This window comes from Gopherus evgoodei, chromosome 11 (assembly GCF_007399415.2).
Source record: "Gopherus evgoodei ecotype Sinaloan lineage chromosome 11, rGopEvg1_v1.p, whole genome shotgun sequence".
NCBI lineage: Eukaryota > Metazoa > Chordata > Testudines > Testudinidae > Gopherus > Gopherus evgoodei.
In genome coordinates, this window is record NC_044332.1 from 80,743,665 (window position 1) to 80,757,997 (window position 14,333).

Genomic DNA, 14,333 nt, shown 5'->3' on the forward strand with positions numbered 1-14,333 from the left:
AGCACATCAGCACTGACTGCGTTTGAAAATCCCTCCTTCAGCTGTCAGATTTCACTGTTCGCATCACATGGAGACATGCCCTCCCCACTTCGTTATTTGAGAGACAAAGGTTAAGCTTGGCCAGAGAGTGCAGCTCAGAGGGTCACAAAGCACTGGCTCCGTCTGACTCAAGGCAGCAGCTTCAGGACTGTCACACCACTGACGGCACAGATGTCGGGGTAGCAGCTGAGACCTCTTGCCGTTGGGAGGTGAATGTGGTATGCCCAGGGAGGTCCCCACTCTAGGGAAGATAGATGGAGTACACTGGATTCTGGCTCCTGGTGGAATGGCAGGTTGAGCGGGGCAGAGTGACACCTGGTTCCAGCCTTAATTATTCCAAGTGAGTGTTTGACATTATTCATTCCAGCAATGGAGCAGCTTGCCCGCACTAGCCACTCTGGTGTAGTGAGGAAGCACTGCATGTCTGCACAGCACTGGAACGTGGCTGCTCCTGACCAATACTCACAGAAGCAGAGGCTACGCAGCGCCTCCCCTGAGCCAGCTACAAGAGGCTGCACTGGCAAGTCTGGACTCCCACATGTGCCTGGCTCCAGCTGATAAAAGGTTCAGGGAATCTCTGGCCTGTCTCTAGCAGGGCAGTAAAGGGCTACACACCAGGATGCTGCCCAGACAGCCTTGGTAGGCTGAAGGGGCTGAGTCACAGCCCATAGCTATGCAGCAGCTGCCTGCTATAGGGTGGGGGCTGCAGATCAAAGCGAACCAGTGGAGATCCAGCCATGATCAACAAAGACTCATGGGACACAGGACCAACCCCCAGATCTCGCCCTACAATACTCACTGTTAAGTAGTGCTCACAGTCCCAGATTCTGTTGTGACTCAAATCCAAGACCTTCAGGGCATTCAGCAGTTGCTGAAAGAGAGGGGAGATGAGGTGCTGGAGCATCAGCTTCAAGGCCCTTGACAAAACAAACATCTCCACGACAGAATAAGAGGGTCAGGCCCTGCCACTCAAGACTCTCCATACCCTCCTCGTGGGGCCTGGCAGCACCACGACCACAACCAATACCCAACCCCTCTACCCCATTGCTAGCCACCGTGACAGGGTCCCCTCACCAGCGATCCATCCAGGACAGTGATGGTGTTGTAGCTGAAGTTAACAGTCTGCAATTCCAGCCAGGGGAGGGCAGAGCTCAGATCCCCTCCGCAGGCTGAGATGACCTCCTAGGAAGGTGGGAGTGAGAAGAGATTAGCAGCCAGCACTTGACAAGCAAAGGGATAGTAGCTAGGTACCAGAGAGCAGCCGGCCCAGTACACAGCTGTTGTACTGCATCTACATGCCACGCCCCTGCTATTCTTCCGTCAGCCCGCCCCACCCCACAGAACGTCCCATGCTGCTACCCATGAGAGCCCCATGGCTAGACTCAGAAGGAAGGGGATGTGCTGTGGCCTGGTACGTCTGAGGGCCTGCTGTTATTCACATGCTCTCATCAGTTATTCCTGGACCTGAGGCACAAAGATTAATCAAGCCATTTACAAATTGTTACAACTTCAGCAAAACCCTCCCCCAGTGGCCGTCTACCACCAACCCCAGCCAGCTCTCTGCCAGGGCAAACAGGGAACAGAGCTGCTATACCGAATGCCCTGGAGAGGCCAGTAGGAGTGAGTTCCTGAGCTGAGGACCCTCAGAAAACTCCCTGCTGGCAAACCCAGCTCAAACCAGTAGGCTGCTAATAAGCACCTTTGCTGTAAGCGTTGCATGAGAATAGAATTGTTGCCAAGACCACTCAAGCCTCTACAGGTTAAAACCTGAGCCTCCATCCCAAAACAGCCTGTAGATCGCAGGGTACTGGCGCAAGGCACTCCCCGTGGGCAGCCTCACGCAGCACCTGACAGGGCTCAGGGTCACAGGTTGAGATGTGCTGAAAGGTTCCAAAGGAGAGACGCTCTAGCTAGGTATGGGTGAGGACAGTATCCAGGCCAGGCAATGCCATCCAAACAGCCAGCAGCTGGGGACCTCCAGAGCCGGAAGTTAGAGCCTGTGTGGCAGACAGCACGGACCTGACCACTCCTGACAAGTGAGTCTGCACCAGAGGGTGAGTCTCAGCCAGCTGCCTGGGGGAGAAGAACCCCACAGAACAGTGGTTGATGGAGACAGTGCTCCCTCCCAGGGTTGGAAGACCAAGCAAACCAGTTCTTGTTCTCAGGGATCAGTTTCTGGCCAGGCTCAGAGCCAGCACTCACCTCCAGCATGCTGACGCATTTGCTACAAGTTAAGGCCTCCAGCTGGGAATAGACGAACCGCAGCCCACGCAGGCAGTGCAGAGGGACAGACTTCAGCTGTGTGGTGAGAGAAAGGGGAGAATGCATGTAGGTGTGTCACAGCACCAGAGCAGCCACCTCCCTGTTCCCAGCCCAGTGTCAGGGGAGCCACCCTTCTCCCAGCTCTACAGGAGAGACCCAGCAGCATTCCCAGCCCCACTCCGGTGCAGTAGGGAGTCAGACCCCACTCCTCTAGCAAGGGTGGCATTTCACCCAATCTCTGAAAAGCTGGGGCACTCCAGTGACTCGCCCCTAAAGCCACATGGCTGGGGATGAAGGATCAGCTAGTCCTCCCAGCAATACTGACCTCCAGGCGCCGGAGAGACTTGAAGGGGAAGATCTTCACAGAGGATTGCAGATTACAACTGGGGACGTGGACAAGCTGCAGAGGGGTGGAATGGACAGAGTCACTGAATGCCTCAGGGCCGGAGGTGGGGGGGAAGAGAGGGCAGGTTACATGGCAACCTCGTGCACCTTCTCAGAGCTGCCAGAGCCCCAGGCTGTCCTCTGTGGTCTGATTCAGCAGGCAGCACCCTTCCCTCCAAAAGAACACCGACTCCTTGCCCTGATGCAGTGTCCGCCCCGAACAAAAGAGTAGAGTTTCACTGATGATAAAGTGGAGACAGGACTAACTAAAAGCAGCCCTAGGACAGTGACAAAGGCAATGGCTCCCCTGTATGGTTCCCAAGGCATGCTCCATAGGGTGCTGCTCCCAAAGTCTGAGACTCAGACTTTAAGGTCAGAAGGGACCATTATGTCATCTAGTCTGACCTCCTGCACAATGCAGGCCACAGAATCTCACCCACTCACTCCTGTAACAAACCCCTAACCTACGTCTGAGTTACTGAAGTCCTCAAATTGTGGTTTGAAGACCTCAAGCTGCAGAGAATCCTCCAGCAAGTGACCCACGCCCCGTGCTGAAGAAGACGACGAAAAACCTCCAGGGCAGATTGGCAGAGGCCCTGGAGGAAAATTCCTTCTCAACCCCAAATATGGCAATCAGTTAAACCGTGAGCATATGGGCAAGACTCACCAGCCAGCACCCAGGAAAGAATTCTCTGTAGTAACTCAGATCCCATCCCATCTAACATCCCATCATAGACCACTGGGCATACTTACCTGCTGATAATCAAAGATCAATTGCCGAATTAATTGTCAACATTAGGCTATCCTATCACACCATCCCCTCCATAAACTTATCAAGCTTAGTCTTAAAGTCAGATACGTCTTTTGCCCCCACTGCACCCCTTGGAAGGCTGTTCCAGAACTTCACTCCTCCAATGGTTAGAAACCTGTGTCTAATTTCAAGTCTAAACTTCCTGATGGTCAGTTTATATCCATTTGTTCTTGTGTCCACATTGGTACTAAGCTTAAAGAATTCCTCTCCCTCTCTCTGATATATTTCAAGAGCAATCATATCCCCCCCTCAACCTTCTTTTGATTGGGCTAAACAGGTCAAGCTCTTTAAGTCTCCTTTCATAAGACAGGTTTTCTATTCCTCGGATCATCCTAGCAGCCCTTCAGTTTCCTATCTCACAGAATGTAACACAATAAACCAGCACATGATTAGTATGTTCATTAATCTACACCTGAGCAGTGCCCCCCACTGGCCCAAGCCTAATGCGGCGATGGCAGCCCCTCGGTATCAAAGACCAGACAGGGCAGGAACCCAGCACTCGGCTAGTGGGGCTGCTACTTTTGGCAGCAGCATGAGAAAATGGTCCAGACCATTTGTTCCCCAATGCAGCATGGCTCACACATGGCACATCACTAAAAAGGTTATTAGAGACCACAGATCTTGCATAGGAAAGTGTGCAGCTGTACCAGCATTAGCATGAGTGGGAGCTCTGGTATAGACAAAGCTCTGGAGCTGGACTAATTTTTCCCCACCATTCCGATTAGCCCTTCCTGTCAGTGGGTTTGACTAAGTTTTAAGTGTAGACCAGGCCTAAGATGTACCCAGCTACTTTGCTCACGCTGTGAAAAAATGTGGTACTTTGTGCAATGTAGTTAAGAACATAAGAACGGCCATACCGGGCCGACCAAAGGTCCATCCAGCCCAGTATCCTGTCTGCCGGCAATGGCCAATGCCAGGTGCCCCAGAGGGAGTGAAGCTAACTGGCAATGATCTCTCTCCTGCCATCCATCTCCTTCCTCTGACAAACAGAGGCTAGGGACACCATTCCTTACCCATCCTGGCTAATAGCCATTAATGGACTTAACCACCATGAATTTATCCAGTTCTCTTTTAAACGCTGTTATAGTCCTAGCCTTCACAACCTCCTCAGGGAAGGAGTTCCACAGGTTGACTGTGCGCTGTGTGAAGAACTTCCTTGTATTTGTTTTAAACCTGCTGCCTATTAAGTTGACCCAACCCACCTCTCCACCACCGTACATACAGCTAGGTAGACACAGAGGTGGATTAGCTACAATCAGCCAAAACCTCCTTATACCAACGCAGAAAGCGCCTGTGCTACAGCAATACAGCTGCAGTGCTGTAACTGTCACCGTAGTGACAGAGCCACAGCTCCGCTGCAGCTCCCGCCAGTGGTAACATCAAGTCTGCTGGAAAGGCGAGTGTTCTGTATTTCCCCAATGCAACGATGGTCTGACCAGATCACAAGCAGAGGGTCTATAAAACAGACTGGGCCTCCCCAGGTTTTAGACTGTGTTGTAGACAGGCCTCAAGCTCCAGCAGCCCTTGCCAAAAGGGGGCTTCCATCCTCCACCCACTATAGTTTATGGCTGCACCCAGTCACTGTCTCCCCACAGTATGATTTAGTTTTATTGAAATGTTAATTAAAACATAGGATGAGACTAAGAGCAGGAGCCAGAAAATCCAGAGGTCACTCCATTTATACAGCCATGGCACTGCACTGTCTAATCAAAGGTTAGACAGCATTGTGAGTTCTGCAACACTGCACATGGAATAAGGGCACAACTGCAGATCTCTGCTTCTCTTGAGCACTTGTGTTAGCCAAACTGGTTTTCATTCAAGAGACACTCACCACGGCTGGAGCTCCAGGCCCCAACACCGCTGTCAAGAGCGCAGCTGGAAGGGTGGTTAATCACAGGGAGGGGTTTGCACAGAGAAGTATCTGTGCAGGGGGGGCCAGACTCACATTAACATTTGAGAAAAGCTTGTTTCAGGCTGGCCTTTGATCTGCCTCCTGATCATTTAATAGTCTCCCCCTTTATTTACAAGGTGTACAGCTGAGTCTCAGACCGTTTCTCCAAACAGCCACTTACTGCTCAGTAACAGTAGCTGCTTCCTTCCTTTCAGCACTTGTTACAGACCTAGCTTATTAACTATGTGAAGACAAGCACACACCATAGAACCTTTGTACTCTGATGGGTCTGTATTTCCCAGGGAGCCTGGACATTCTGATCTCATTGTGTTAACAATACCCAGCTTGAGCCCAGATAATTCAAAAAGTTAATTCACATTCAAATACTGGACACATTTTAACCCTTCTTTTGCTGAAAGCATTAGTAGCGAGCCAAGCATCTCAGGTCTGAGTCTCGGCACACTGCCCTTAGGCCTGGTCCACACAAAGTTAGGGCGATGCAAAGCGATTTATGTCAACCTATGCAGGTGCATCTACATTCAGATGAGTCTCCAGCTGACATCAGCGCCCTGTTTGGGGAAGTGGCTTTACTGCATCACCCTAACAGGATGGACCATGTCTGACCTAACGAGGCCGACGCCATATGAGTGCGGACAGCGTGTGACCTATGTCTACACTAACATTCCTCCAGCAGCTGTTCCACAATACACCATTCCTTGTGGCAGTGACTGCTCAGGTCACAAATGTGAACTTCCCTGGCTGATGTCATAGTGACCTGAAGCCCCTGCCCCCTTAGAATACCCAACATTTTTAAATGCTTTTCCTGTTTGCCCAGCTTGATGCACACCTTGCAGCTCCCCCTTGCTGGGCTGCTGCATACAACATATCATGGGCCTGGAGCAGACAGGAGGTACCGGGTCTCCTAGGCCCGTGGGGAGAAGCAGCTGTGCAAGCACAGCTACAGACCAACCACAGTAACATGTACAGCTACGGAGAGACGGCACAGGGTGTCATAAACAGATAGTTAAGGGTTAATGTCTCTTACCTGTAAAGGGTTAACAAACAGGGACCCAAACACCTGACCAGGAGACCAATCAGGAAACAAGATCCTTTCAAATCTGGGTGGAGGGAGGCCTTTGTTTGTGGGTTTTGGGTTTGTGTGTTGTTCTCTCGGGGTGCTGGGCGGGACTAGAGGTGCAACCAGGTTTCTGCCAATCTCCCTGCTACAGTCTCTTATCTATTCAGAATAGTTAGTAAGTACAAAGGCGGTTATACTCTTTTAACTTGTTTTTCTTATTTGCAGATGTGTACTTGCTGGAAGTAGCTTAAATTGTGTTTCTGCTGGAGAAAGCTTCTTTCTATTGTCTATAAGCTAAAAAACCCTGTATATTTACCATCTTGACTACAGAGACAGTTTTTATGTTTTTTCCTTCTTTAATAAAGTTTTCCTTTTTTTTAGAATCTAATTGATTTTTGGTTATCTTTTGTAAGACTCCAGGAAAGGGAGTCTGCACTCACCAGGGAATTGGTGGGAGAAAGGAAAGGGAGGAGGGAAGAAAAAACTGCTCTCTGCATCTCTCTCCGGAGAAGAAGGGAGGGGGAAGGGGTGATTCAAGGAGTTGAATCACGGTGGTCTCCTAGTGTACCCAGGGCAGGAAAGAGCTGGGAGGAAGAAAAGGAGGGGGAAGGGAAATGGTTCATTCCCCTTTGTTGTGAGACTCAAGGAATCTGGGTCTTGGGGGTCCCCAGGGAAAGGTTTGGGGAGACCAGAGTTTATCGGGTACTCAGAATCCTGATTGGTGGCAGCCTATCAGATCTAAGCTGGTAATTAAGCTTAGGGGAATTCATGCTAGTACCCATATTTTGGACGCTAAGCTCCAGATTTGGGAATTATACTATGACACAGGGGATGCAGGCAAACGGGCATGATAGGGATCAGCCGCCGCGCTGTGTGAAAGCAAAGGAATAGCAGTAGGCATCCCACAAGCAGGAGCAGCAGAACCTCCCCAAAAGTGGGGGGAACCACCAGTGCCAGAACCATGCCCCCCCTCCACTCTTACAGATGGTAGAAAGTGATGGGGCTATAGCCCCCTGGCCCGGCACCCCTGACCACAAGGCCAGGGAGGTCAACCATTCATCTGGTGCCGAGTTGCAGGCCTGTCACTTTTACATCATGCTGAATGCCACACTGGGCAGAGATCCCAAGAGCACCCTGCAGATTGCTTTGGGTACCTCAGAGGAAACAGGGACCCCAGCCATGAACAGTGAGGAGACGTGCTGTGGAGGAGGGGAGAGAGGGTGAGGAGGAAGGTGTCAAGACACACAGCAAGCCTGGACTTAAGACTTCCTTGGAAACCAGCTAGTTGCATCTGCCAAGCCCGGAGGAGCCCAATGGAGCGGAAGGAAGAGTAGCGTGTGCACACGTTTTTTCTCAACATGTTTTAAACATAAAGACTGTGCCCTGCATCCCCAAGTTAAGCTCCAGGTAATGACTTGTCATTGTGTTATTCATAGAAGTGGCAGCGGTGCAGATAGAGGCACAGTTGGCATCTGCTTTTCATTCCTGTCAGGTTAGGCAGGAGGGACATAGGGAGCGACTGTACCTAGAGATGTCCCTTGTATCCCAGAAGTCTTCAATGACACTCATGGAGATACACCGCAATCCTCTCCCAAAGCAGTCTAGGGATGACAGTCTTATTTCTTCCTCCACAGGAGGACATTTTCCCCATGCCACTCTGCCTGGCCTTTAGCAGAGACCACTGCAGCAAACAGGCCAAGATGGCTTCAGGACACCACCAGCATCTGAGCTATGCTGTTGTTAGCCTGTATCTCACTGCTGAGGGTAACATCACCCCCGTCTGTTGAAAACAGGACCAATACTCAGTGCCATTGCCCTACGTGCCTGTACCCATGGCAGTAGTGACCAAAATATTATTTGTTCATACAACCAAAAAGCTTAATGCCTCCCTCCTTCCCCCCGGTCTCCACCCCTACCCAGCCATACTCACAAGGCTAGGACTATGCCATGGTACTCCAGACCTGACGTGTCAATAAGCATGTCTTGTTAAATATATTAACAAGGGAATGGAGTTTTGAAGCTTATCTTTCCCTTTCTGTTCTGACTGTACATCCAAAGATCCATCTGGTTTACCTGTAGCTGCTGCTATTGCAGCTCTGATGGGCACTCCCTCCCTGAAGAACATCTGACCCTGATGAGGATGAGGTTCAGTGAGAATCTGCAAGTCAGCATTGCATTAGATTGCAAACAAAGGGCCTGGCAGGTGAACACAGCATGCAGGAGGACAGAGGGAACAGATGCAGGTATCCTAGCAAGAAAAGGAGAGGGAGATGCACAAGGACACAAAGGAGCTTCTTGGGCAACAAACAAATGCTACAGACTCTGGTTGACCTACATGTCCTACAGTCAAAGGACTGCAAAGGGTGTCGAGAACTCCATGGTAGCTGCCTCCTACACTCTCCGTACTCAACATACCAAGTGGCACCATGAGCACATCTCTGTGCCTACCACTGTGCACCGAGGGACAGGAAAGAAAATCAGAGCTTCACATATATCAGCTGTGGTTCTCACAGGTCAGTGTGGTTAGCCAAAATGGATGATATTTTTGCACCGAAATGGACAGAAGGGTTTGCTGCTTTTCCAGTTTTAAAGTTCCGTTCTGTTAATTTATGTTCAATATTTGCATTGTCTTGTTTGCACGTTTTGCCCTGTTTGAGTGACAAGTTTCTTTTTTTGGAAAATAAACTCATTTTTATTAGTTCACAGTACAGACTGCAGAACACAGACTCAAGGCATCCACTAATTGTAAGCATACAGCACCACAGAACTCATAGGTTCAAGACACCCAGTCATGTGTAGGTGCACAGCAAGCCCTACAGAGTGCAAAGGTTCAGTAAAACAGTGTAATACTTGTACATTTACACCAAGCACTACACAATTCTAGGAGGCTTAAACCTTCAGGGCCAGGACAGCACCAGGCACACAGCACTACTAATGGTCAGCCACAGAAGTGCTCTTTCAAAGCCTCCTTCAACCACTCAGCTCCACAATAAGCTATTATAATGGCCCTGGTGTTTGCCTCTTCAAACTCAGCTGCTCCACCTCCACCCTGTTGGCAGTTTTTAATATAGTCTGGGGCTACAACAAGATGTGCCATTTACTGCTGCAGATCCAGCCACAGCCGGAGATGATTAACAGCCCTACACACTTGCATGACAACAGCCCCCACTGTGGCTTTTCCAACTCCAAAATGATTTCCCATTGACCGGTGCGGCAAGCTTCCAGACTGGTCACCACTCTTCTCCTCTGTCACTGCAGCTGATTCTGGTGTGTCTGCGCTGGAGAGTGGGGTGAGCTCAGCATACAGATCCAGGAATGTGGCCTTTCACACCCAAAAGTTCTGCAGCCACTGCTCACCCTCCCAAACCTGCATTATGATGCGATGCCACCAGTCAGTGCTCATTTCTTGGGCCCAGAAGCAGTACTCCACCATCTGCAGCTGTTCTGTGAATGCCACCGGAACCCTGAATTGTTTTTTGCTGTACCCCATAACAATCTGTCCTTGAAGAAATCATGACATCCTTTGCTGTTGCACACTGGCAGGAAGAACGGCAACACCAGAGGATCATTCATCCTGTATCTGCAATGTTCATGAGAACAGGGCAGAGCTGAGAGAGATCCAGGCTTCTGTTGGAGATGGCAGGCGCCAAGAAGTGCCACATAGGTTTGTAAAATTAAAAAAATAGGGAATGAAAATTATTGGCTGGCATTATGGGATGGAGAAAGTTGTATGGTGGGGAACTTGACCCCTAACTCCAGGAGATTCCCTGAGAAACTTATTTCTAGTCCACAAAACAATGCAAGCATTTTCCCCAAAAGGCATTGTGCTATATGGTGGCACAAACACTAGGATACTTACCTGTGTCACAGTGCACTTGGCAACGACACGAGAGCTTCTGGTGGGTACACACCACACCAATGCAAGCAGCCATGCATGCACATGAAGAAGCAACGGATTGACTTTGGCAGCTGTACACTGACAACTCATGTTGAGTAAAGTTGGTAGTGTACACAGTCTTACATGCAAAATCATGCTCTGAAATGTCTCTAGTCTCGGTTTGCCAGAAGCTGGGAACGGGCAACAGGGGATGGGTCACTTGAGGAGTCCCTGTTCTGTTTATTCCCTTTGGGGCACCTGGCATTGGCCACTGTCAGGAGTCACGATACTGGGCTAGAAGGACCTTTGGTCTGACCCAGTCTGGCCGTTTTCATGTTCTGTCTACCCCAAGAACATCTGGCAGCGTAGGAACTGTGAACATTAGCTGTGCTGACTGAAGCGCTCTGTCTGGACAGCTGTGTCTACCCCAAGAGTTTTCTGGGCATAGTCAGGGGCGTGTAACAGCTTGGCCAGCATTAAGTGTAGAAAAAGTCACGCCATTCCCATCCTGGAACTCCCAGGCTGTTTTCATTTACAATTAGTAATAGACATCTTCAATACGCTCTTGGGTCTGGTTTCAGCTCACCCCAGCTCCACTCCTCTCCCCCTAGCTAGCACACCCTTCTTACGCTTGGGGCAAAAGCCTTCTCTCTAATTCTTATCTCTATGAGTTCAAAGGTCTTCTGAAACTCTCACCTTTGCCTTCATCTCAGTTATTGGTCTTTTTACAATCCATTTACAAAGTGTACATCCAGAGCATTTCTAGCAATTCCCCTTCCCACTATAATCACGCAGATAGCCATTGGTCTAGCCAAATCATTGGAACCCAACAAGTAGTAGCCATGCACCCTTGCTAAGACAACGGATGTTATCTCTAACTTTCTCAAGCCTATCACCACCACCTACACCCTCAGACCTACAAAGCCTGAGCCAGACAGCTAGTTCATCCATGCCTCAGTCTCCACCAGATACTGTTAACATATTCACACACATTTTATGATTTACCCTTCAGTTTATTCACTACAATGCCAACCCTACCAGGGTCTGCTTTGATATTCCTCTGTTGTCCTGTTTTTAACCCTGCAAAACCTTTCGGAGACCGTTTGCTGGGAAAGATGCGATACCAAATAAATACATGTCATTACAGGAACACTATGGTTCCACATTCTACCTGAGGCATTGACAGAAATGGGGGCACAGAGGCAAGAACTTTGATACACATGCAATAGAGCAGGGGTAGGCAACCTATGGCACATGTGCCAAAGGTGGCACACAAGCTGATTTTCAGTGGCACTCACACTGCCTGGGTCCTGGCCACCGGGTCCAGGGGGCTCTGCATTTTAATTTAATTTTAAACGAAACTTAAAACATTTTAAAAACCTTATTTACTTTTCATACAACAATAGTTTAGTTATACATTATAGACTTATGGAAAGAGACCTTCTAAAAATGTTAAAAATGTATTACCGGCATGCAAAACCTTAAATTAGAGTGAATAAATGAAGACTCAGCACACCACTTCTGAAAGGCTGCCGACCCCTGCAATAGAGGCATAACCATATACTTCTCAAGTGAACCCATCCTGGGATGGGGACACAGAGAAATCTGCTTCAGCAGTCCAACCTACCCCTGCAGAATGCTAAGCTTACCATAATCATTCCCCCTTCCCCACAAAAGTCATGACAGGGCACCTTTTCATTACAGACCTTCAGGGAGAGAGTCTTCTGCAAGATGTCAAACAAGAACTGGGCCTGGAGAATGGCAGATGTATCAGCTGGATGTGACGGAAGGGCAATGAAACCATGGTTCTGGTTCCGAGACACCAGATGCTGCTCAAAGACCTGTGTCAGGTGTTGCAGAGTGGAGGTGAGCAAAGTGAGGGTGCTAGTGCCATCTAGAACCAAGTCTCCTGTGAAAGAGATCAGACCATTAACAAACCCAATGTATCTACAGTTCCATCCATAATTCACTTCACCACTTCCAGTGGTGTGACTGAAGGCCAGGAAGGGGACCTTTCTCCCATGGTCATGAGCCATACCTAGCACCAATCTATTTGCCTGACATGACCACATTAAATCACTGCCCCTGCCCACCAGCATCCCCCCAGCCCCCGCACTGCCCCAGCCTGCACTGCCCCTGCCCCCCAGTATCGACCGCCCCTGCCACCAGCCCGCACCACCCCGCCCGCATCCACCGCCCCTGCCACCAGCCCGCACCACCCCGCCCGCATCCAGCGCCCCTGCCACCAGCCCGCACCCCCCCAACCCCCCAGCATCCACCGCCCCTGCCACCAGCCCGCACCACCCCGCCCGCCCCCCAGCATCCACCGCCCCTGCCACCAGCCCGCACCACCCCGCCCGCCCCCCAGCATCCACCGCCCCCGCCACCAGCCCGCACCACCCCGCCCGCCCCCCAGCATCCACCGCCCCCGCCACCAGCCCGCACCACCCTGCCCGCCCCCCAGCATCCACCGCCCCCGCCACCAGCCCGCACCACCCCCCCAACCCCCCAGCATCCACCGCCCCTGCCACCAGCCCGCACCCCCCCAGCATCCGCCGCCCCTGCCACCAGCCCGCACCACCCCGCCCGCATCCACCGCCCCTGCCACCAGCCCGCACCCCCCCAACCCCCCAGCATCCGCCGCCCCCGCCACCAGCCCGCACCACCCCGCCCGCCCCCCAGCATCCACCGCTCCTGCCACCAGCCCGCACCACCCCGCCCGCCCCCCAGCATCCACCGCCCCCGCCACCAGCCCGCACCACCCCGCCCGCCCCCCCAGCATCCACCGCCCCTGCCACCAGCCCGCACCACCCCGCCCGCCCCCCAGCATCCACCGCCCCCTGCCACCAGCCCGCACCACCCCGCCCGCCCCCCCCAGCATCCACCGCCCCTGCCACCAGCCCGCACCACCCCGCCCGCCCCCCCAGCATCCACCGCCCCCTGCCACCAGCCCGCACCACCCCGCCCGCCCCCCAGCATCCACCGCCCCCCCCCTGCCACCAGCCCGCACCCCCCCAACCCCCCAGCATCCACCGCCCCTGCCACCAGCCCGCACCACCCCCCAACCCCCCAGCATCCACCGCCCCTGCCACCAGCCCGCACCACCCCGCCCGCCCCCCAGCATCCACCGCCCCGCCACCAGCCCGCACCCCCCCCAGCATCCGCCGCCCCCGCCACCAGCCCGCACCACCCCGCCCGCCCCCCAGCATCCGCCGCCCCCGCCACCAGCCCGCACCACCCCCCCAACCCCCCAGCATCCACCGCCCCTGCCACCAGCCCGCACCACCCCAACCCCCCAGCATCCGCCGCCCCCGCCCCCCTCGGGGATCCCACGGGCCGAGCCTGGGAGCCGGCGGTGCCTCACCGGAGTCCTGGAGAAGCCGCGCTAAGCCCTGGACCAGCATCTCCCCGGGTGCCGCAGGCGCCATCTGTAAGGGGCGGGGAGAAGCGTCACGGCCGCTCCCGCGCCGAGAAGCCCCTTGCTCGGCCCCGGGCGGGACAGGCCTGGGGGGCGGACGGGCCCCGGGTGACGCCCCCCCTCCCCGCGGCCCAGACCGGCCCTCCTCGGGCAGCACCCGCGCGGCTCCGGCAGGAGGGGGCCGGGGATCGAGCTCCCGCCCCCGGACTGAGACCCCGGGGCGGCCCCGCGCCCCCCGCTCGACCTCACTCACTTCCGCGTTACCACAGAGTGTGAGAGTCTCACGGGCAGAGCGGCTCCCCTGGGACCCCTCACTTCCGCGTTACCATAGAGTGTGAGAGTCTCACGGGCAGAGCGGCTCCCCTGGGACCCCTCACTTCCGCGTTACCATAGAGTCCAAGAACCACGGGCAGAGCGGCTCCGCCGGGCGCCCTTCATTATTGCGCTACCATAGAGTCCGCCTCAGAGAGTCACACGCCAGGCAAGAGCAAAACGTGGCGCTGGGGTCACTCCCCCCGCCCCTCCCCAAACACACCCACCCTTCCCCTCCCCCTCTACAGACCCCCCCGAACC

At 53.2% G+C, this 14,333-nt stretch overlaps 1 protein-coding gene across 5 annotated transcripts in view; it reads right to left on the bottom strand.

Annotated features, from left to right (window-relative positions):
* Nucleotides 1-14,122, bottom strand: part of STK11IP (serine/threonine kinase 11 interacting protein) — a 30,843-nt gene extending 16,721 nt beyond the window's left edge. For 2 of the 5 annotated variants that reach the window (XM_030579322.1, XM_030579318.1), the window contains exons 1-7: nucleotides 14,087-14,114; nucleotides 13,707-13,770; nucleotides 12,049-12,251; nucleotides 2,627-2,701; nucleotides 2,242-2,337; nucleotides 1,114-1,221; nucleotides 839-910 (exon numbers count right to left, since the gene is read on the bottom strand). In XM_030579322.1, coding sequence (XP_030435182.1) covers nucleotides 839-910; nucleotides 1,114-1,221; nucleotides 2,242-2,337; nucleotides 2,627-2,701; nucleotides 12,049-12,251; nucleotides 13,707-13,770; nucleotides 14,087-14,089 — 621 coding nt within the window. In that variant the 5' untranslated portion in view covers nucleotides 14,090-14,114. The other 3 variants (XM_030579320.1, XM_030579321.1, XM_030579319.1) reach the window with 3 other exon arrangements.
* Between the last annotated feature and the right edge of the window lie 211 nt (nucleotides 14,123-14,333).